General features: G+C 41.6%; 1 protein-coding gene across 3 annotated transcripts in view; it reads left to right on the top strand.

The window, feature by feature from the left end:
• The first annotated feature begins 585 nt into the window (after positions 1–585).
• The window catches only part of LOC147040083 (ELKS/Rab6-interacting/CAST family member 1-like), a 54,795-nt gene continuing 33,898 nt past the window's right edge, over positions 586–21,482 (top strand). The window contains exons 1-16 of one of the 3 annotated variants that reach the window (XM_085902486.1): positions 586–797; positions 4,428–5,213; positions 5,287–5,364; positions 5,492–5,647; positions 11,466–11,722; positions 11,788–11,959; positions 12,884–12,958; positions 13,040–13,195; positions 13,313–13,405; positions 14,096–14,263; positions 14,344–14,511; positions 16,677–16,814; positions 17,286–17,426; positions 19,830–19,970; positions 20,822–21,015; positions 21,336–21,446. In XM_085902486.1, the coding sequence (XP_085758612.1) occupies positions 4,725–5,213; positions 5,287–5,364; positions 5,492–5,647; positions 11,466–11,722; positions 11,788–11,959; positions 12,884–12,958; positions 13,040–13,195; positions 13,313–13,405; positions 14,096–14,263; positions 14,344–14,511; positions 16,677–16,814; positions 17,286–17,426; positions 19,830–19,970; positions 20,822–21,015; positions 21,336–21,446 (2,537 nt within the window). In that variant the 5' untranslated portion in view covers positions 586–797; positions 4,428–4,724. The remainder of the gene's footprint in view (positions 798–4,427; positions 5,214–5,286; positions 5,365–5,491; positions 5,648–11,465; positions 11,723–11,787; positions 11,960–12,883; positions 12,959–13,039; positions 13,196–13,312; positions 13,406–14,095; positions 14,264–14,343; positions 14,512–16,676; positions 16,815–17,285; positions 17,427–19,829; positions 19,971–20,821; positions 21,016–21,335; positions 21,447–21,482) is intronic. The other 2 variants (XM_085902484.1, XM_085902485.1) reach the window with 2 other exon arrangements.

Below are 21,482 nucleotides of genomic sequence, written 5' to 3'. Positions count from 1 at the left end.
TATAAAATATATACTTTATTTTGTTTTTTATAATTATTTTATTGATTTATTCACTTTTTTTATGACAGAAAAAATATTCAAAAAAAATTTGTTTGCATCCTAAAATAACAGAAAAAAAATTGTTCTGTGTAAAAAAAAAACCTGAAAAAATAATATAAAAATCAAGAAAGCCCAAGATTTTTTTAAGTGAATGCAATACACTTCCAAAGTGCCTTTACTCAAGTATAGAGTGAAAATATTTTGACCACCTCTGATTTGGAACACTTACATTAAAACAAACACAAAAGGACAGAAAAACTACCACAATACATCCATTTGTGACAATAAAAATCTAACGGTACTGTTACATTACCTTATTTGCATGCGGGATCAAAATAATATCGTATATACTTATGGCTACGCTCAATGAGAAGTCCAATTATTTAAAAAAAAACTAAAAAAAAACAATTTTAAACAAAACAGACTAGCAAAGAAGAGCTACTTGTTCTCTTACAACATTAGCTGTCAAGAGGGGCGGGGCTACGTCGCGGGAACGCGCTCCTACGTACTGACGTCATGAGAGCGTCCGCGGCGCGCAGTGGGGAAGCCGCCTCGCCGCCTGTGGAGGAGCTGGCAGTACTGGGGGGGCGAGAAGCGAGGGGTGGCCCTGGAATACGCCTTAAAACGGGTGCTAGCGAGCGGAAAGAGGGCGCAGGACGGTCTGATCACGTCGTCCAACGTCCACGGGAGCTCCGAGAGCCACGCAATAATCTTGGAGCGCCTCTCCGACTGTCCATCTTGGAGCTTATTTCGCAACCGTGAGTAGTGGAAGTTAGCTGTCAGTCTGAGCCCCCCCGAGCGTGGATGTTGTTATTTGGCGAATTGGTGCTTTTGTTCAATTCCATTTATGGATGTAGTTGTTAAAACGTGAACAGTGTGCGCACTAATCGCGCGTGTGCGTGCGCGCTACCCTTTAACGGGCAGGAACATCAGCAATAACATAATTAAAATTTGATGGCTAGTGAGCCAAAGCACTTTCAGCTTGAGCAAGCGTGTTTGGGGACACTTTGGGGTTAACTTGCAGCCTTGTTACTTAGCCTAGCATGCAGACTCTCATAATTTAACGGTCTATTAATTACATTCAATCATACTGGGATATTTACAATGCAGTTCTCCTCTCAATTTGCCCTATGTTGTTCTTTAAAAAAGTGATCCGGTACTGCAACACCGATACCACTTTACCAGCCTGACATAACTTGGTGACGTACGAGTCTTTTCTGACTTAAGCAAAAAAAAAAAAAAGATTGATTAACTGTGCTAAGAAAAAAGAAAGAAAGAAAATTTGTCACAGGGTATCAGTATTCTACAAATGTGTACTTTATTTAAAAAAACAACCAGTTTGTCACCTAACAACTGCCAACAACTTCATTGTCATTCGTTGCCTCCTACGTCACTCACCAGGCCAATTCACACATTAAAAATTACAAAAACAATTTAAGGTTTTATTATTTTTAGTTTCTTTTTATAGATGTTCAATAGCACCTATTCACTCTTTAAGTACTCATTGATACCAAATACCGGTACCGCTAGTATTTTTGAGATATAAAATTTCATTTAACATTGTGAACTAAACATTTCTGGCTCTCATCATTTGTGACACTGCCGCACTATAGCGCCATCTAGAGCCTAGGAGGACTTACTTGATGTCAAATTGTCTTGAAAAACGACTGACCCCATACCCGGTATATATATTCACTCACCCCTTCTTCTACCAATTATGAATTGTCCAAATTAATTGAAAAGCCCTAAAAACAGCGCCACCTATCTACATATCTCCACAAAGCCACACCAGCGCAAACAGTAGATCATTGTGTCCAGATAATGACACATTTGCAAACCAAATGGACTGTGAATCAAATACGGCCGCGTTGATGCAGGCTGGGGAAGTGAAATCTGCTGTCCGGTGTTGTTGTGCAAGGCTCAGTGGGAGAGAAGGCGAGAATGAGAGGAAAAAGGACGCTGTGATTTCCTCCCACAGCTTCATGTCTTTGCTCCTCCTACAGGAACACTGAGCCAGGGAACCTGCTTCCTCCCCGCAGATTACTGTAAACACTCTCTGCTGTCCTCTGCTTGAATGATTGAACTGGAGAAAGGCTATTTTTTTTTTTTTTTTTTTTTAAACCTCCATTCTCCTTAGCGGCCCCTTGACAAATGAAGTCTCCACACTCAGTTTTAACCTCCACGATCACCTTTCTTGCACCTTGTTTCGTATTTATCACACACTTTGATTGCTTTGCTAGGCGGGGGTTGGGGGGGGGGGGACGGTGGGATTTATTGGTGTCCAGACCATGTTTCACCTCACCTTTATTTAGCCCGGCAACTTCTCCATTGCACTTCACTTTTAAGCCTGTGGGGAAACTAAAGGTCCCATTTTATGTGAATTGACAGTTCATCTTTTCGTTTAATGTGTTTTTTTTCTTCTACATAGCCTCCATTAATTCATTGATCTTATGTTTGGTTGGAGTTGAGTGAGATTAGCAGAAAATGTAATCGGGGAAAACAGAGTGGAATTGGACTTTGTGTGTTTGCGCATTGTGTCGAGTGATTGACGGAGGCGTGTTTGCCATATAAATAGAAACGTGCTCAACACCTCGGGAATGCTGGGGGGGAAGACAGGAAGGGAATGCAGAGAAAGTGGAAGCATCGGGGAGACGACATCATCCTCGCACTTGGCATTCAACCCCCTGAGTTCTTCTCATGGGCCAGTTTGATGTTCTAAGAGTTTGAGGTCTGCGGAGGAAAGCATAGCAACAGATTTAATTGGCATTAAATATGTTCATTAAGAAAATTGCCTTTCTTAGGTGAGTGCTAGTTTTTAATCCTCACATTGTTTTTGACACGCATAATTAATCCGTTTTACGTCATTTTAATTTGAAAATATTTCCAAAATTCATGACATTGGTGCTAGTATTTCTGTCATTCCTAATATTCATGGATTTCCCCAAATAATTTTTTAAAATTAATATAATATAATATAATATATTTAAATAATTTCAATAAATTATAATTTTTATTAAATTAGAAATACTTTAAATAAATTATAATATAAAATCTAAATAAATTTAAAGATTGTAAATGTAAATTATTTGCACCCCACAATTCTCCCATTCGTAACGCATTTACATTTTTTTTATTTGAATTTCAAAACATTCAGCTCATTCAAATCAAAAGGCAAAAAAAAAGTTTGAGAACAAAAATACCAAACTCTTGCCAAGTGACAGCCAGAATAGCGGATTCCAGATTTTTGATTTCCTCATGCTGTTTAAGTGTTGAGTCACGGACTAAAGTTGAGCAAAACCCTGATGTATCTGTTTGCCTCTATTTCGGACTCTTGGCTTTCAAGAATGTCACTGCAGGCTCCTTCGCCACAAAGCTACTGCAGTGACTGGAAAATAGAATTAAAGCGTGTCGTTTTTGCCCACGACTGCGTGCATTTCAACGTGTTACGTTACAATTGCATGTGCCTGTAGAAAATCCCGACATTGCACATTTGAAAGAATTTAGCGTTGTCAGTCTGGGAGTGTTTTGCAGATGTTTCACTTGGCAGCGCCGCGTTGGTTTCTCACATGATTGCCTCGCCTGGAGCAGATGTGTCTCGGGCATGTGGGCTTTTTGCTCAATCTTATGATGCATCACAGGTTTTGTGTCCAAATGTAGTGCTGATACTTCTCCTTTGTCTCAGAAATGATATCTGATGTGTTTGTTATTCCAAACATGGCCACTGAGCTGTTCACGTATGTACATCTTGTCAACTCGATACCTTCGTATGAGTGCTTTCACTCGATTGGCCGAGTACTTGACTGTGTGTGTACGCCAGGTGTGTGTTGGCAGCCCCGAAGGGACAGAGCAGATGGTTTTCCTCGTTTCTGCGGACTGACGGGCTGCGAGTTTGCACAGCGTCGGCCAAAGATCAGTGCAGTTGGAAGTATGCGTTGCTCGCACTGCTGCAGGGCTGTGGAATTTGACATAGAGGCCAACTCATGGCTGCCAACGTGGACTGAAGATGAAATCCATCCAATCAGCCAACTAAGCATTATTGTGGTTGGAAAAAACAGGCTTGTTCTAAATAATGAAAACTAACAAAATAAGAAAAAATATTTTTTGCATTTTTTATTTAGATAGATAGATAGCTAGCTAGATAGATAGATAGATAGATAGATAGATTTTTATTTATTTATGTAAGCTATTGGAATTTTAAGGTTGTGACGATTCATCGGCGCTACCTCGATTTTTCATTGGTCGGCACTCGTGTCACTCACCGGGAAGTCGTAGACACAACAGAAAACGATGTGATCAAAACTGCCTGCGCTTCACAAGCATTTCATATTTTGTAATCATTATTTGATATTTTTAATCCTCACTCAGATCTTCTCCGCCTCCTCCTCTAGGTGACTCAGTGATTGCCGCCTTTGTGGTGTAGGAAGCTGCCTCCGTCTGGATTACAGTGATCACAGGGTGCTCAGCTCTGCATCACGAGGTCACCAAGAACTCCAAGCGGAAGATAACAAACAGGAATCGATTTGTTCTATTTGTCGATTATTATTATTATTATTATTTTTTTTTTTGGGGGACATTGCAAATGTTCCCGCGACTAATGTTTTCATCAGGACACAAGTTGCCTCCTTATTTCGTTCCTATCTGCCACTCTCAGTCTTTAATTTAGACGCCGTTCAAATTTCCTCATCATGTATGGAAGTTCTCGGTCCGTCTCCAAGCTGGATGCGGTAGGATCCAACGGGTCAGGTAGTCCCGGCCGTTCCCCCCGTCTACCCCGCTCCCCGCGTTTGGCTCACCGGCGAAATGGCAGCGGCAGCAGCAGCTCCACCGGCGGACTCACCGGTTCCGGGAAAACCTTATCCATGGAGAATATCCAGTCGCTCAATGCCGCCTACGCCACAGGAGGGCCGATGTATTTCACAGACGGGACCGAAGACCCGGTGGGACTCGGGAGCCTGGGGAGTGGGCTAAACCCCTCCCTGCCCAAAAGTACCATGACGCTTGGTAGGGCCGGGGCGAGGGTACCCTACGGAGTTCGGACCGCCTTTGTGGGGAGCAGTCCTAATGTCAACGCTGGAGGAGCTGGTGGGGTCATGTCCAGTGACTCCATAGCCTTTGGCGGGGACGTGCCAAGTCAACCCACGCAGGCGTCCACTGTGCCCCACTCCATGAGACAGGTCAGGCTTTTCCTCTCTAGCTTCTCCACAAATAGGGGAGTCGTGTGCAAAATTCTAAGGTGTGCTTTTGTAGGTGCGAGAGGGCGCCATGACAGACCTGCAGAGCCAACTGAGAGAAGTCCTGAGAGAAAATGAACTCCTGCGTAGAGATGTAAGGCCATTTGATGACCTGATTTTTATTTTGTATTGACTTTGGGATTTTCAATTCAAAAAATGTAAAAACTCTTGGTTGACATTCTACGCAACACATGTAAAAGTCTAAAAATCTTGTATTTTAGTTGGATGCGAAGGAGTCCAAGTTGAGCTCATCCATGAATTCCATCAAGACTTTCTGGAGTCCAGAGCTGAAGAAAGAGCGTGCGTTGAGGAAGGATGAAGCCACCAAGATGACGGTGTGGAAGGAGCAATACAGGGTGGTGCAGGAGGAAACGCAGGTACCAACAAATATTTTAATTTGAGTAATGTCTACTGCTGTATGTAGTCTCAGGCAGCTCTCAGTGAAATTTAAGAATAACGTTTTTTTTCTCCTGTTAAAAGTCAAGACTAACTTTTTGACTGACAATAAATTTTTTAAAAAAATATATTTTTGTTAGATTTGACTAAATCTACAATAAATTCGTTTTTTGTTTATATACTTATATATCTTTATATATATTATATATATTTTTTAGAGTCCAGTCTTTTTAATTATAGTATGCCGAAACATTTTGTTATTGTTTTTGGAAGGCTAAAACGGATTAATGCCATTTCCATTCATTTCAATGGAGAAAGATGATTTGAGCTGTGAATTGTTTTTCACTCAAAAGCATTGTTACAGAACAAATGAAAATGACATCTTAAACCGTAAAAGGGAAGCGATGAGTCCTTGAGGGTTGAACGAGTACAAAGCACCCGCTGATTAGTTGCTGTCAAAGGAGCACACGCCCTTCTAATAGATAGTGTATTTGGGGAATACACGTTACGACACGAAAGCGTTTTCTACTTCTCACTTTCATTCTTCCCCTTCACACCAGTTTAACCCCTGAGCTACCTTTTCATTTTTATTATTATATCATCTTGGATTCCCTTCTTCCTCCTTCATCTTCCCCCCCCCCCCTCGGCCTTCTATTTCAGTCATCCCACGGTGAGTCAGCTGAGCTTCCCTCGCTTTCCTCGCCACCCGATCGCCCCGTTAGAAATTAAGTGGCATGAGTAATTTATGGCTATATGTAACAGACGCGCGTTCGCAGGCATGCCGAGCCACGCCCCCCCCCCCCCCCCAACACACCATTTAGGAATGTTCACCTCAGCTCCACCCTCCCATGCTTCCTTCCTTTCTACCTCCATCGCGTCCTCTTCTCTTGCCTGCAAACCAAAATAGGTTACAGTCATTGTTATCCACGGTGACAAGGATGCTGTGTAAACAAAAGTGTCGCCATGGCGACCGGCTCCCGCTTTACACAACAAGTATATATTTATGGAGTTTCTAACCACTAAGAAGCTCGAAACATTTTTTTTTCTTCATCTCAGGGTTCAATTTTTCCACTCACTGCCTTTACTGTTCCAGTCGTGTGATTAGTTTTGATCGCTGCAGGAGGAAAAAAAAAAAAAAGGAAGCGCAGGGACGAAAAAAAAAAAAGGAATGCGTGGAATGCTGGCTTCTTTCTCTCTTTTTAATTTAATTCTCCGCCTGTGAGTTCTCCCCGCAGCTCACGGTCTTATGCTAGCTATCATTTTTCCTTGCACCAGTCGTGAACCAAACAATAACTGCACTGTCCGCGGGGCTGCTAAACACTACCGGCTGTACTCGGAGCGCCGTGACGTCAGAGTCGGAGTGTGTGCCGGTGGAGACGAAAAAAACAAAAAAAACAAGGGGTCTCACGCATGTTGTTTTGCATGCTATTTTTTGTATCTGTGGTTGTTTCTGCTGTCTTTTGTTTATAGGAGTGTGTGCCCGTTGTGTTTATTTGTGTGTCTGTGTCACTCTGTGTTAGGTAGCATGGTTCTGTAAACCACAATCGGGCTTCTTGTGTAGGATCCGGAGAGATACCCACGGATGAATCATTCTTGAAATCAGAATTTACATTTACCGTATTATCCGAACTATAAGGCGCACCAATGAATGGCCCATTTTAAAACTTCGTCCTTATATAAGGCGCACCGGACTATAAGGCGCACCAGTAATGTCAGATCATGTCAAATTTTTAATCCAAATCAAATCGTTCTCCATTTTATCTTTTTTATTTCAACTTCAGACGCAACAAATTACTTAATAATCACAAAATAATGATCCATAGTCTTTTTGATTCATGATTCATAGTCTTCAGCGGGCCACTTATGATTAATTTCATGACACAATGCTTCGGGACAGTTTAAATTTAGGAATTTGGTCCATATATAAGGCACACCGGACTATAAGGCGTACTGTCGGATTTTGAGAAAATTTTAGGTTTTTAGGTGCGCTTCATAATCCGGGAAATACGGTAATACCTAAATACAAAATTCATCGATTAATCGACAACTAGTTGATTATCAATTTAATCAAGTAATCGTTTTGAGACATTGTTTAACCTAAAATGGTCCAATTGCTCTGATTTCAGGCTAGCAACTATTTATTTTTTTAATTTTATTTTCTTGGGTAGTCCGCCATGAAAATTGGCAGATTAATTTTTTTATTTTTTTATTTTGAAAAAATTTCTTTTGTAATTGTATCCAATTTGATGGATTAATCGATTCCAAAAATATTCAATAGTGACATCCCTACTGGATACTTTGATATGAAGAATTAAGACTTGTATAAAAGAGACAAAACAGAGGGAAAGTGTTTTTTGAACGCACCACGGCAGAGACCACTCGGCTTGCTGACTCATTAAAGGTTTATAATCTCCTGCTCAGCACTTAATGTTATTACATTTGGCTTTGAATCGAGTATTTTCTAATTTCATTAACGCAAAGCCAGTGTCGAGATGCTACGTCCAACAGAATTCGCCCACTGGACAAATAAAATGTTCTGTGCCAATAAAAAAAAAAAAAAAGGTGGTGAGGAATGGAAAACTGGGTGGTGAGATGGATGTATTGGAAATAAAAACTGACCCGAGGGCTGTGTTGTGCAAAGAAAGAGTGAGAAATGGATGAGGAGGGAAATGAAGAAATAATTGACGAGAGTGTAAATGTCATGCATTAAAAATGAATGCTGGGCATACACCAAAAAAAAGATCTCATTGATGTTAGGTCAATGTTTTTCTTTATGACCCATGCAATGTAGCCATAAATATAATCAAGTAAATCTAGTGTAACGTTATGACTCAAGTGAAAGTAAAAAAACTGTCTTCAAAATAATCCCATGAGTATTTGTAACAATTCACTCCTAGTAAATTTTATAGTCTGTTCAAAAATATCAAGTAGGAAAATGGAAATTATAGTCTTCAAGTTTTTCAGTTTTTTATGATAAAAACATTAATTTCAAAAAATATATATATAGTTATTACGAATTTGTTAGTTTTTTTTTTTAAATCAATTAATTTAACAATCACTATTATAATTTTCAATTTAATGAGCCAAAGAGCTTACAGTAAAATAAATAAAGGTATTTGGTACTGTTGTACACTTAGGAGAGTGCAAATAATACACAAAAAATAAATAATAAATATAAAATAATAATTTTATTAGTTACCCATACATGCTGCATGTGTCATTGGAAGTGTGGGGCGCGAGTCGAAATAACGGCGTGCTGACTCAGCACCTTTTCAAAAGTCCTTTCTTGAAAGCACGTCTGCCTTTGATCCCGACGGAAAGTTAAAAAAAAAAAAAGTCGGCGACCATCATCAGTTTGACATCACTCACTCGTCTTGGCCTCTGTGCACCGCATTGTTTTTGTCAACCTATGACTCATTATTCCCAGATTATTTTTATTTTTTGACAAGTCCTTAAAACGAAGCGTGTTTTTCACACATGAACGCTCGTACCTAACAGATGGCCCTCAAACCCGCATGTTTATTTAGGAAGAATGGAGAGAGCGATGGAGGTAAATAGGTAGAGGGATGGGCAGGGGAGAAAAGAGCAGATGGGAAGATGGAACAATCGCAGGGGGAAAAAAAAAAAAAAAAACTTTGAGTCTTTTTCAACTTTTCCAACAGCAACTCTATTTTCCTACTCCTCCTTTCACTTTCTCCTCGCGAGCTTGCTGTGTTTGCATGTCGAGGCCCCCGCGGTCGTCACGGTTCTCCTTATAAGGAGCGACTCTGGACAGGAATGAAGCCGGTGGCGAAGGCATTCCCACTTTTTTTTATTTATTTATTTTTTTCCTTCCCCTCACTCTGCATCTTGGCGTGATGTGAAAGTGCTCATGTTAAATCCATGTGACAGCTGGCTACACTCCGAACGCTTTTCCTTGCCCGTGATGCCGCCAACTGACCCTCATGCTGCATCTCAATGTGACTGATTAGGGTCAACATTGCACCGTAGGCGCATTTTGGATGTTTTGGATTTACTATTTAGTTGTTTTGACTCTTATCCATACATATTCATTGTCAGGCGGATTTGCCACGCACGCAAAAATGGAGAATATCGTACTTAAAAGAAGGGATTATCTTGTCATTTGTCCATCTTTAGATCCTCTTAGAGCGTGCGAGTGGGCGATCTCGTCCAAGCGCTCACGGCTATTTTGCACACAACCACACTTACGTACGGGTTCAAACGAGTGTTCGTATATGTTTGCGAGGGAGGGGCGGGGTCGGGGGAGTGTGACTCAGCCGGGGAGCGAGGGATGAGACGGAGGAGGAACAACGGAGAGATGGTTCATGTTGAAGGGCAGATGAGCAGTGGCTGGAGGGTACGAAGAGGCGGGTTGGGATGGAATGTCACACAGTTTTCGCGCCTCTCGCGGGTTTTTCTTTTTTGTCATAAATTCCTTCATGAAATTCCATTAGAGTGTGAGATTTAAAAAATTAACAACTGCTGTTTTCAAGATTTTTTTTTATTACAATTGTTAAGAAGATATCTCACAAAAACAAAAACATGTTTTTGCAATAGTATGTTCAACATTGATTTTCTGAAATTTGAATGTTAATTGTGTTAATTGTCTCAAAAATATTAGTAAGTCAGATTTTGGCCAATGACAACCAAGTGATGTCAGAACGACCATTTTTGCCGGCTCAATCAAAACGTGAGTTAGCTTGGTTTGTTAAATATTTCTCAATATGAAGTGCAATTCTGTCAGGTTGTCACTCTCAAAGTGTGCGGAGTCATTTCCTCCAGATAAACTGCTTTTGAAAACAATTTCGTTTTATTCTGCCGGCCTATACGTGGGCACTCTCTTGGCTACTAGCTCCTAGCCGCTAGCTTCTAACCGTTAGCTACTAGCCGCTATTTGCTAATGCTGTCAAACAGCTGACTCCTACGTGGAATCAGGAGACGTTTAATGGGTTCATAGTTGACTAAAGATGACTCAGCAGAAGCACAAAAGAAAAATGTGTTTTCTGACCCTTGCTCTTTTTTTTTTCTCTAGCATTAACAACACACTGCACTCTTCACATCTAATCTGTTGTATTCCCATTAGTGTTTTTAAATGCTTCCTAATGGATGCCTCAATTATTTCCCTCTCCTGCGTCTCCTCCTCTCTCTCAAGTGATCTGGCATTTCTCAACCGCGCATTCCAGCTGCGTATCCCGGTGGGAGATCTGGCCCGGCACAAACGCGTGGACTTATGTGTGTGCGTTCTCGTCATCCGAGTCCCTCGTATGAATCCGTCTGAAGTTGGCACCGAACTTGGCGACAAATTCTGCATTCGTGCGGGGACTGTTTGTTTACCCCGTGCTACTCCGATGCGGTTTTGTATGCTTGACGGGAGCGATCGTGCGGTCGTCCGTGCCCGTGCCGTTTAATTTATGCCGGAATCGTGCGGCATCTTTTACGAGCGTACATTTCGTCCAACGAATATGAACGTGCGTGCAAAAGTGTTTCTTTTCGTAATTATGGTTTTGTTGGTTATTGATCTTTGTGGAACAACCACTGATTCCATCTCATGCATTATTTAGCTGTTCAATGCAATGCCAATGAAAGTGATAAATTGCACTTACCTTTGATAAATGAGTTTTTTTTTGGGGGGGGCAATGAAAACCCAAATGTATATTTGCTACCGTATTTTTCAGACTATAAGGCGCACTGTTGAAAGGCTAAAAAAATATGGGAGCCGTCTTTGTTTACTTGGCAATACCTAGACATGAATATCGTTTTTAAAACCAAATGACATATTCTCTTTTCTGTGTCTACCAGCATCTCCAATGCACCATCCAGGCCTTGCAAGACGAGCTCCGAATCCAGCGCGATCTCAACCAGCTGTTCCAGTCCGATTACTCCGATACAAGCCGTCTGGGATGCCAGGCTATCTCTCCTCAAGAAATGACGGAGGAGAACTTCCTGCGTCTCCACGGCGAATACGAGCGGCAGGTTAAGGAGCTTTTCCTCTTGAGGAAGACCGTGGAAGAGATGGAGCTGAGGATCGACACTCAGAAGCACACTTTAAACGCCAGGTAGGAATTATCGGGATACACAGAATGTTTGATACCAAATCTAAGTCAATTCTCTTTTGTCACAGGGACGAGTCTATCAAGAAGCTTCTGGAAATGTTGCAGAGCAAAGGCCTGTCGTCCCGCGCCGCCGAGGAGGACCACGAGCGAACGAGGCGATTGGCTGACGCGGAGATGACTATTCACCAACTGGAGGGCTTCCTGGAACAAAAAGACAAGGAGATGCTGCTACTCCGAGAGGTGCGTGTGCTTAGTCGCCATTTAGTAGAGGAGGATTTCTTTTGGTGCATTATCAACATATTAAAACGTCAAGCGTCTTGTTTAATGCAACATCTCCCCCTAGTGGCGAACTATTGTTAGTGACAGTCAAACCTATATAGTACTTAAAGCAGTCTCAATCGACCGTGACCTACATTTTATATTTCTGTGTGTGTGTGTGTGTGTGTGTGTGTGCACATTGCCTTAAGTCATGTCAGCCTCCATTGCATTCACGTGTGTGTTTGTCATGTTGATAGCGTGCCCTTGAGTATATTTTCTCCCAAAGAGAAGCAGTGATGCGGATATTCCTCCTCACTCCTTTTGTGCCCTCCCGCTCTGGTTTTCTTTCCTCCTTTCTTCTTTTTATGCCTCGGCGTCCCAACCCCTCAAATCGTACTTCATTTTGCCTTGCGAGATTGGATGAGGTAACAGCTGGAAAGGGAGCAGGGAAAAGAAATTTGCGTTTCGGTAGAGCGCCTCGTGGTTGAAATCCGCCAAGAGTTCTATTTATGGTTGATTGAAAAAAAAAAAAAAAAAGTTTTGCCGATGTGGGATGACCGGATCGACCCGTGGAGGCTCAAAGCCAGCGCCTCGGCGAGGGGGAAACTCGGATACTCCTCGGCCCCCATCACTCCCTCATTTCCCGCCTCCCCTTCCATCCCGCCTCCCTTTCATGTGTCTCCCCCCTTCCAGCCATCACACTCTTTCCCCGTTCCTACTTTGCCCCATCTCCGTTCCTCTCCCTCCTTCCCCGCGCCTTCCCCACCTTCCCGTCGTCACTATCCCGTCATCCTCGCCTCTTCCTGCCCTCCTCGTCACCTCCGACCTTCCCCTCCCTCGCCCCGTTTCTCGCTCCACCCCCGTTCGCCGTCGTCCCCTGACACCCGCGTCGTTTTTGTCCCTCAGGAGCTGCACAGGAGGTACGAAGCAGCTCCTGAATCCACCAAGACCAAGGCCCTGCAGACGGTCATCGAAATGAAGGTAAATCTAAAAAAAAAAAAAAAAAAAAAAAAAAAAAAAAAGGCCCACGCCTTCTTCATCAACATATTCTTTTCCCGCCAGGATGCCAAAATCAGCTCGCTGGAGCGTGCCATGAGAGAGCTGGAGGAGGAGGTGAACATGCTCAAGTCCAACGGAGCGCTCAGCAGCGAAGAACGAGAGGAGGAGATCAAGCAGATGGAGGTGTACCGATCCCACTCCAAGTTTATGAAGAATAAGGTAACTCATTTCAAGAACTGCCGCACCGACGAGACGTCACATAAACAAACGCGAGAAGGTCGCTCCCTCGGGGTGTCTCGGGGTGCCACAGTTTACTCCCCCCCCTCCCCTCGCCAGGTTGATCAGCTGAAGGAAGAGTTAGGTCACAGCCAATCAGAGAAGGAGGAGCTAAAGGAGCGGGCCAATGAGCTGCAGCGCGAGGCGTCCGCAGTAAGAGACGCGCCTCCGTCTGATGGCTGTTGCTCGTTGGCTTCGCCTCACGCGCCGCTTTTGCCGCTTCGTTCGTAGAGCCGTCACGAGTGATCTAACCTGCATGACATTTCGCTCCAGCTTAGTTAGGCTTGTTGAAATGCTTACTAATACTGCGGGTAATAGTTACTCTAGGTGTGCTAGTTAGTTTTAGTTTCTATAGATGGTTTGTTTGTTTTTCTTAGTTTGTAGTCGGTATGTTTGATACGTTTTTTTCAGATCGATGCCTTTATGAGGTTTGACTCTAACCGATACCGCGTACCGATACCACTAGTCTAGTATTTTTGATGTATGAAATACTATTGAACACAACGACAAAAAAATGGGAGAAAAGACTTTTCTGAAGTAGATGTGTACTATAGCGCCACCTACTGCTGAGGAGGACTTATTTCATGGCTGGTATCGACAGACTCCACAAATACCTTGGTATCGGTACCGATACTCGCCCATCTGTAGTTTTTATTTTTTTCGATTTATTTTCTACTCGAGTTTATATTAGTTTTAGTGGAAGTTTTATTGTTTATAAAGTCAACAACATTTCTGAAATGACTGTTTGACCTTCCTTGCTTTTTATTTTTCTAAATGTTGATCCTTTTTGACCAAGTCTTTTAACCCTTTTTTTTTTTTGTTGTTGTTTTTTTTTTTGCACAGATGGATCAGGTTAAGCAGGACCTGAATCGTAAGGATAGCGAGCTGTTGGCTCTCCGTACCAAGCTGGACACTCTGAACAACCAGTTTTCTGACAGCAAGCAACACGTGGATGTCCTCAAGGAGTCGCTCACCGCTAAGGAGCAGAGGGCTGCTATATTACAAACTGAGGCATAGATGATCTCTTATATAAAAAGACATAAGATCAATTAAATGTGATTATGTTGACGTTGGCAATGTGACGTTTGCAGGTGGACGCCCTGCGCATTCGCCTGGAGGAGAAAGAGTCACTTCTGTCCAAAAAGAGTCAGCAGATATCAGAGATCTCGGACGAAAAGAGCACGCAGAACGGAGAAATAAGTGACCTGAAGGACATGCTGGATGTCAAGGAGCGCAAGGTCGTCGTGCTGCAGAAGAAGGTAGGCAGTCGTTGTTGGCATCATTTTTGGTTCACTAAATTGACTCAATTTGTAATTTTGTTGTAAATTACTCAACTTAATTTAAATTGACTACTTTTAAGTTATTTTGTTGTAAATGACTCAAATTAATTGTTCAAATGATTCATTTTTGTATTTTGTAAATATTAGTAATTTGATCATTTATAATTTAACAACCCTAAAGTTATAATTAGCTTTACAAACAAGTAATTTAAAAATGAATCATAAATTCTCAAATCTCTTTTAGGTCATATTGAAAGTGTCGAATTATTGCGCTTTTTATATGAAGGATTAGCTGTATAATAGTATTTTAACTACAAATCATTTCATTTTGGGAACAAATGCATCATCAATAATACATCTTGCCAACGTAACACAGTAGATTGACATTTTCATTCATTCTAATTCACTATAGAATTCATTTAATTAAAGTGACTGTCATTTGGAATCACAACCAGTAGATGGCGCTGTGATACAAGATAATGCCAAATCTGCAATGCTCCCGGGTCACAAGATTAAAAGTGCTATCTGGCAAGAAATAAATTGACGAGCTCCATACATGCCGAAAAGCAATATACAATCATTGAATTTATTAAAAGGTTACATACATCATTTCTCATTGTCAACATTAATAGCTTAGCCTAATGGTCATTGTTTTCAAGTCTCCCATAGACAGATGGAAGGACATAATTACCAATCAAGCAGACAGCTCTGAAGCAAGACAGAGGGGAGGAGAGAGCAAGCCAGAGTGCGTTTGAAATCCAGATGAATACTAATCAGCTGCCCTCGTTCAATAAAAGATGACCTCCGTCATCTTCAAATGGAATACAGTCAAACGTCTTGAGTGGTGGCGTCTTTCACAGCTTGTTTTGGCAATTTGCAAAGGCCCAAATAAATTCGTCGGCTTCTAAAATCGGCTACCCCGTCGACAATTTTGTCTGCTGTTACCCATCCAGCGCTTGTCAGTTTCAAGAAGTGCTGAAGGGATCAAAGACTTGCGGCTTTTCAGTGTCAAGCGCGTGTGTGTGTGTGTGTGTGTGTGTGTGTGTGTGTGTATATGTGTGTGAGGAAAGCGAGCTGTCAGTCAAGCTGTCAAGTGAACAGTTGATTAATGAGGTGGTGGAGATGTTTTACGGCACGCACAAATCCGCACTATGAACGTGGGAGTTTTTTTTTTCGAGAATTCATTTTCATGATTCAAAAGGATCTTAAAGAAAAAGAAAGCAGAGGGAATGTGGTTTTATTTCAATTTTTAACATTATTTTACATATTTGCTATCTTCCATTAGTTTCTTTTATTGTCGTCGTCTTCCGCCATATTTTGTTTCATCAATTTTTAAAAAGGGGTTTAGCAACAAAAATGTTTACGCAATTGATTAAAATGTGGTAAAAGCATCGGCGAAATAGATAACTTGACGATGTCAGTTATAGGGTCGGTCAAATCTGGAAAAACAATAATCATGATTATTTGGGTAATGATTAAAATCATAATTATTCAAACATTACATTTTTGGGGCAACATTTGGAATAATAATAATTGGATTTTTTTCACGATTTTGAAGTTGAGGATTGTAATAATCGTAAATAGAATTTAATTTAGATTATTAAATTGATAATTTTTTTAATTTATAATTTATTAGATTATTGATTATTTGCACAGTAATTATATTTACAAAACCTTTATTTGCGCCTCGGATTGGGTTCACATTATTCCATGCAACTCACCTTTTTCACAAAATATATTTTTGTTGTTGTTCAACAAACCCGCCAGTTTTATTTTGTATTCCGCTCACACCTCATTTCTGGTCACGCCGGTATGAACATATTAAAAGTAGCGACGATCAGACGAGCCAAAGCTAGCGAGGCTAACCGCTATTTTCATAAAGTCAATTTTGTATTGCTGACCCCTTCGTTGGCCACGAAGAGACATTTTGGGGCGAGCATGTTTCCAACTTTATTAGAACATTTTGGGAAAGCCCCAGGTGTTTGGATGAATTTGGTGTGGAATCGTTTCAGTCGTCAAACACATTTGGGACCGAGACCCCCCGAGCCAAAAAACACCACATTTTCACTTCCAGTAGACGTTATGGCTACTTTCCCAATCTTTTCGGAAATCTGAATAATATATGTAATTCTTCTCACGTGTAGATCGAGAACCTCCAGGATCAGCTGAAGGACAAGGAAAAGCAGCTGAGCGGCCTCAAAGGCCGAGTCAAGTCCTTACAGACGGACACGTCCAACACCGACACTGCTCTGGGAACGCTCGAGGAGGCTCTATCCGAAAAGGTATCCGACTTCGTTCGCTCAGGAAATAAGCCGATTAATTGTTTCGTCGCTAATACCGAAACCCATGTGTGTATTGGCAAGCCGTAAGGTGACCGTCGTCTCCGACTTTCCCAAGCTCCTCGTTTTTATTGCATTTTTTTTTTTTATCTTGCTTTCTTTAACATTCTATCTTCCCGCTTATGTCACACAAACACGGCGCTCTTGTTGTGTCTTCAATTTGAACTCGACGACGGCTGCCAGCGTCGATAGTCATTTGGTTGATATAAAACCCGCTGCCAGAAAGTATTATGTGTCTAAAATCACGCTTGGCTGTTTATCCCTCGCCGGAGCTGCCATGCATATTAAGTTTAATACAACTGTTATGAGTGTGGAAATTCAATCTGGATTCAAGGTGCACGACTTTTTTTTTTTTTTTTCTCGTTGTTTCCATCTGTCACCCCCACCCCTCCTCCTCCCTTTTACTATGTCCAGGAACGTATCATTGAGCGATTGAAAGAGCAGCGGGAAAAAGACGAACGAGAAAAGGGAGACGAGGTGGAGTCCACCAAGAAGGAACTGAAGGAGCTACGGGAGAAAGTTTCCCAGATGCAGGCTGACCTTGCGGACCGGGAGGTACCGACACACACGCACGCACGCACGCATACATCAATATGTGCGCTGCGAGCCAGACGCACACACATTCTCCTTCCCTGTCAAGGAGAACCTGACTGATCTATCTGCGTAGAACAGATCCCCCCCCCCCTCCTATCCTACCAAGGTCCTTGTGCTGAAGGACCGCAATGATAAAATAGTCACGTCCCCTTGACAACATAATATAAGAGCCACAGCCGGTGGAAAGCACACCTTAGCGTGACCTTTATGCAAAGCGCACATCTGTGTGTGGAGAAACGGGGAGTGACCAGGCAACTTTAAGTTACCACTCGGCGATAATGTCGAGAAGGAAAGGAGAGAAGAACATCTTACGGCCAGCTTTGTTAAAAGGAACCTTTTTTACGTTTCTAATCGTCACTGGTAGCGAATGAGTTCAGATCGGATTCTCCACATTGCAACAACGAGGCACTCTAAAGCAGTCATGGCACTGAGAAACCCCGAAAGGGATTTTTAGCTAGATAAATGCTAAGCTAACTATGGCATGTTTTAATGAATGACAAAACATTGGATTAGAGGATTGGTGTCAAACCTAAGGCCCAGGGGCCAGATACGGCCCGCCACATCATTTTTGTTGTGGCCCGCGAAGACAAAGTGAGCATCATCCTTGTGTCAAAACTAAAATTGCAAATTGCACTTTTAAAAACTACAGATAATGCTAGCAATTTTTTTTATTACCATTCCTATTTGTAGAATATTTGGATAGTTTTTACTTGTCTCTGATTTCAAAGCTAGTTCTTCATGAGTTTCTTGTGTAGCCTATATTGTATACAATATAAGGCGTTGACTATGGAAGGAAACTATGAGTACAATGCGACAAAAACGAGTTTGACACGCCTGAATTAGAGGGCGTTTCCAAACATTTTTTTTTTTTTTTTTTACTCCCGTAGTTCTCCACAATTATCCTCAAACATTCCGGAAAAACAAATCTCTGTATTCACTTTACAGCGTCTTTAATATACCTCCAAAACATATGCCGCCCTTTAAACCACCCGTCAAAAAGACGTGTTGAGTAGTTATAATCAAAATCTTTTAAAAGAGCAACTCCACCCAAACACTGTACTAAAATACGTACGTTATTGTTTCTAAATAAATAAATAAATAAAAGGCCAGGGTGGTTAATTTCACCTTCTCTGACTTTGCGTTACAGTCTGTGGTTTCTTTTAGTATGTTGTGGGCTCATAAAAACCTGTTAATGTCTAGTTGTATAATTTCCAGATATACACGGGAGAAAATAAGCATTCCTAAACGCCCGTGTGGGGTTTTGCCTGACAACAGCAACATATACACACACATACCTAAAGACTGGATAATGAGAGTAAAGCGGCAAAAAAAGTATTCTCTGACCAAACACGATCATCTGCAGGCTGGCTTTTAGCGAAATCGCTCGAGTGTAAAATTATACGTTTCGGTGCCTCCCCCCCCTCCCGTGCGCTGGATCCGTCTCTATCACTGCTGCAAAAAGACCAAAAAGGAAAAAAGGAGATGGACTTCACGCATGGAAAGCTCCAGTGGGAAGAATGAGGTGGGGAGTCAGGTCATGGGAAAAAAAGTTTTGAAAGTAGGGTGATGATGAGTCACAATCTTGACTTGAAACGAATACCTCAAAGGATAAAAATACAAGTTTATTTTGATTGGGGTTTTTATTTCCTCTCACAGTTATGATGACTAAGATGGAAGGAGCAGGTTCTTGTGGAAAGGAAGGAAGACTAAGTGGTTGAAAGGTCACGCTCTGGTATATTATGATGGAAATGTCTTTTTCCTTTTCTGAAAATGAAAATCATCTACAGCTGTAATGATTTGAGTCAGGTTATCGTTACCATATTTTTCGGACTATAAGGCACACTTAAAATCGGTTAATCGCCTTTTCATCAGCCTATGTATGGATGTTGAATAAATGTTGATTTATTTGCTGGGCTGGTTCGCCTTCTAACCTGATGCACCTCAAAGTAAAAAAACAAACAAAAAACAATATCTGAAACTATTTGGTCATTTCCCTCCTTTTTTTTTTTAAGATGCACTTAAAATCGATTAATCGGTTAATTGCCTTTTCATCAGCCTATGTATGGATGTTGAATAAATGTTGATTTATTTGCTGGGCTGGTTTACCTTCTAACCTGATGCATCTTAAAGTAAAAAAAAAAAAAAAAATACAAAATCTGAAACTATTTGATTATTTCCCTCAATTTTTTTAAGGCGTACTTAAAATCGATTTAATCGGTTAATCGCCGTTTAATCAGCCTTTGTTTTTATACGTCTTCAGCCTGGCTTGCCTAATCCGATGCACCTTTATAGTCCAAAAAAAACACAATATCTAAAAGTATTTGCTCATTTCTCTCCATTTTTTTTTTTTTTTTGCACCCCTAGACGTCAGTTTTGGACCTAAAAGAGAAAGCCTCCTCTCTGGCCTCTTCGGCTCTGAAGAAGGACAACCGGCTGAAGAGCATGGAGATCTCTTTGGAGCAAAAGAAGGAGGAATGCATCAAATTGGAGAATCAACTCAAGAAGGTCGGTGGTCAAATGTGTGTTTTGTCCAAGTTTGTCTCTTTGTGTCGTCGAGGACATAAGGCAAACTTATGTCGAGTTTTTTTTGATTGACACGCTTCTCTTTTATTTGTCTTCTCTTGCGCACACATCTGCCCATTATACTGTCAGACGCCCAAACATTTACTCTCCACATTAAAAAAAAAAAAAGTGTAAGATCACTTGTGCACTTCCAAAACTAATAAGGTTTCTAATTTGTGGGCACACATACACACACTCGCGTGTATATGCATACACAAAAATGTGTCCCAAGAGCAACATTTTGCTTCAGGGAAAGTCTCGCAGCTGTTATAACTTTTGGTTTGAACTTGCGGTTATTTTTTTTTCTTTGTGTGTCTTCTTTTTGGGAAACTTAGCGGTGCGGAAAAACAATGCCACTACTGTAACGGCAAATATTCCATGTCAGTAAAGTGAATTTGGAGATTTATTCTAAATAGCGTTAGTGTTTGAACTATTTCTAGATTTTTTTCCAAAGGGGGCGGGGCTAAAATAGAGCGCCTTCGTTGTGTTTATTTTCATTTTTTTTTAGGAACTTTAAAGATTTCTTCTTCTTTTTTTTTTTTTTGGATGAGATTTCCTAGAGTATCTTTTGTTGTCCATAACGGTGTGAAGAATCGTTATTCAATGCATCGTTTTTGTATTCATCGCCCTCGCAAATTGTGTTTTCTGCCTCGTTAAACTCGTGTACAAGTCGTCCTCGACACAAATGTTGTTCTTGGCTCATTCCCCTTCTGTCTAAACTCATTGAACTTCTCGTTTCCATAGTTGCCGCTCACCTCCTCCCGTTTATTTGGTGTAATTATTTCCGGTCGCAGGCTCAGAGCGCGGCGGTGGAGTCGGCGGCCAGCGCCGAACTCTCGCAACGTATTTCCGACCTGGAGCAGGAAGTGAGCCGTCACAAAGAGGACGCCGGCAAAGCTCAAGCCGAGGTGGAGCGGCTCCTCGAGATCCTCAGGGAGATGGAGAACGAGAAGAACGACAAGGAGAAAAAGATCCACGAGCTGGAGAGGTGAGCGGGAAGTAAAACGAATATCACTGAGGAAAGACTTCAGAAAATCGGATCGATAAATCAAATGCCAGTCTTTCCCTGTTTAAATCATCACTTGATAGCAGAAACGACCCAATTTTGGTTTCCTCCACTTTCTGACTACGCTGAAGTCAAATACTTCCTTTTCCTGCAAATTCATTCAATTATGCTTCTTCTCCTCTTCTTCCTTCCCCTTTAATTTTATTACATCTGTCATCGCCCGTCTTCTCTCTTTTTTTTTTTTTTTTTTTAAATCACGTGCGAATATACATTTGTGCACACGACCATCTCATGCACACCAGAAAGCCCTCCGCTTCCCATCTGTGGCGTTCTCAACAGCCGCCAAAACGGGCCCCGCCCCCAGCTGCCTCTCAGCAGCCAATGGGGGGGCTAGTTTGGGACTACCTGGGCACGTGAGTGGATGGAGGCCCTGTCAATCATTTTGAGGA

The sequence above is a fragment of the Syngnathus leptorhynchus genome, chromosome 21 (assembly GCF_054491065.1).
Source record: "Syngnathus leptorhynchus isolate UIUO chromosome 21, UIUO_Slep, whole genome shotgun sequence".
Taxonomy (NCBI): Eukaryota; Metazoa; Chordata; class Actinopteri; order Syngnathiformes; family Syngnathidae; genus Syngnathus; species Syngnathus leptorhynchus.
The sequence above is the reverse complement of the archived record's forward strand: the minus strand, read 5'-3'. Positions and strand labels throughout refer to the sequence as shown.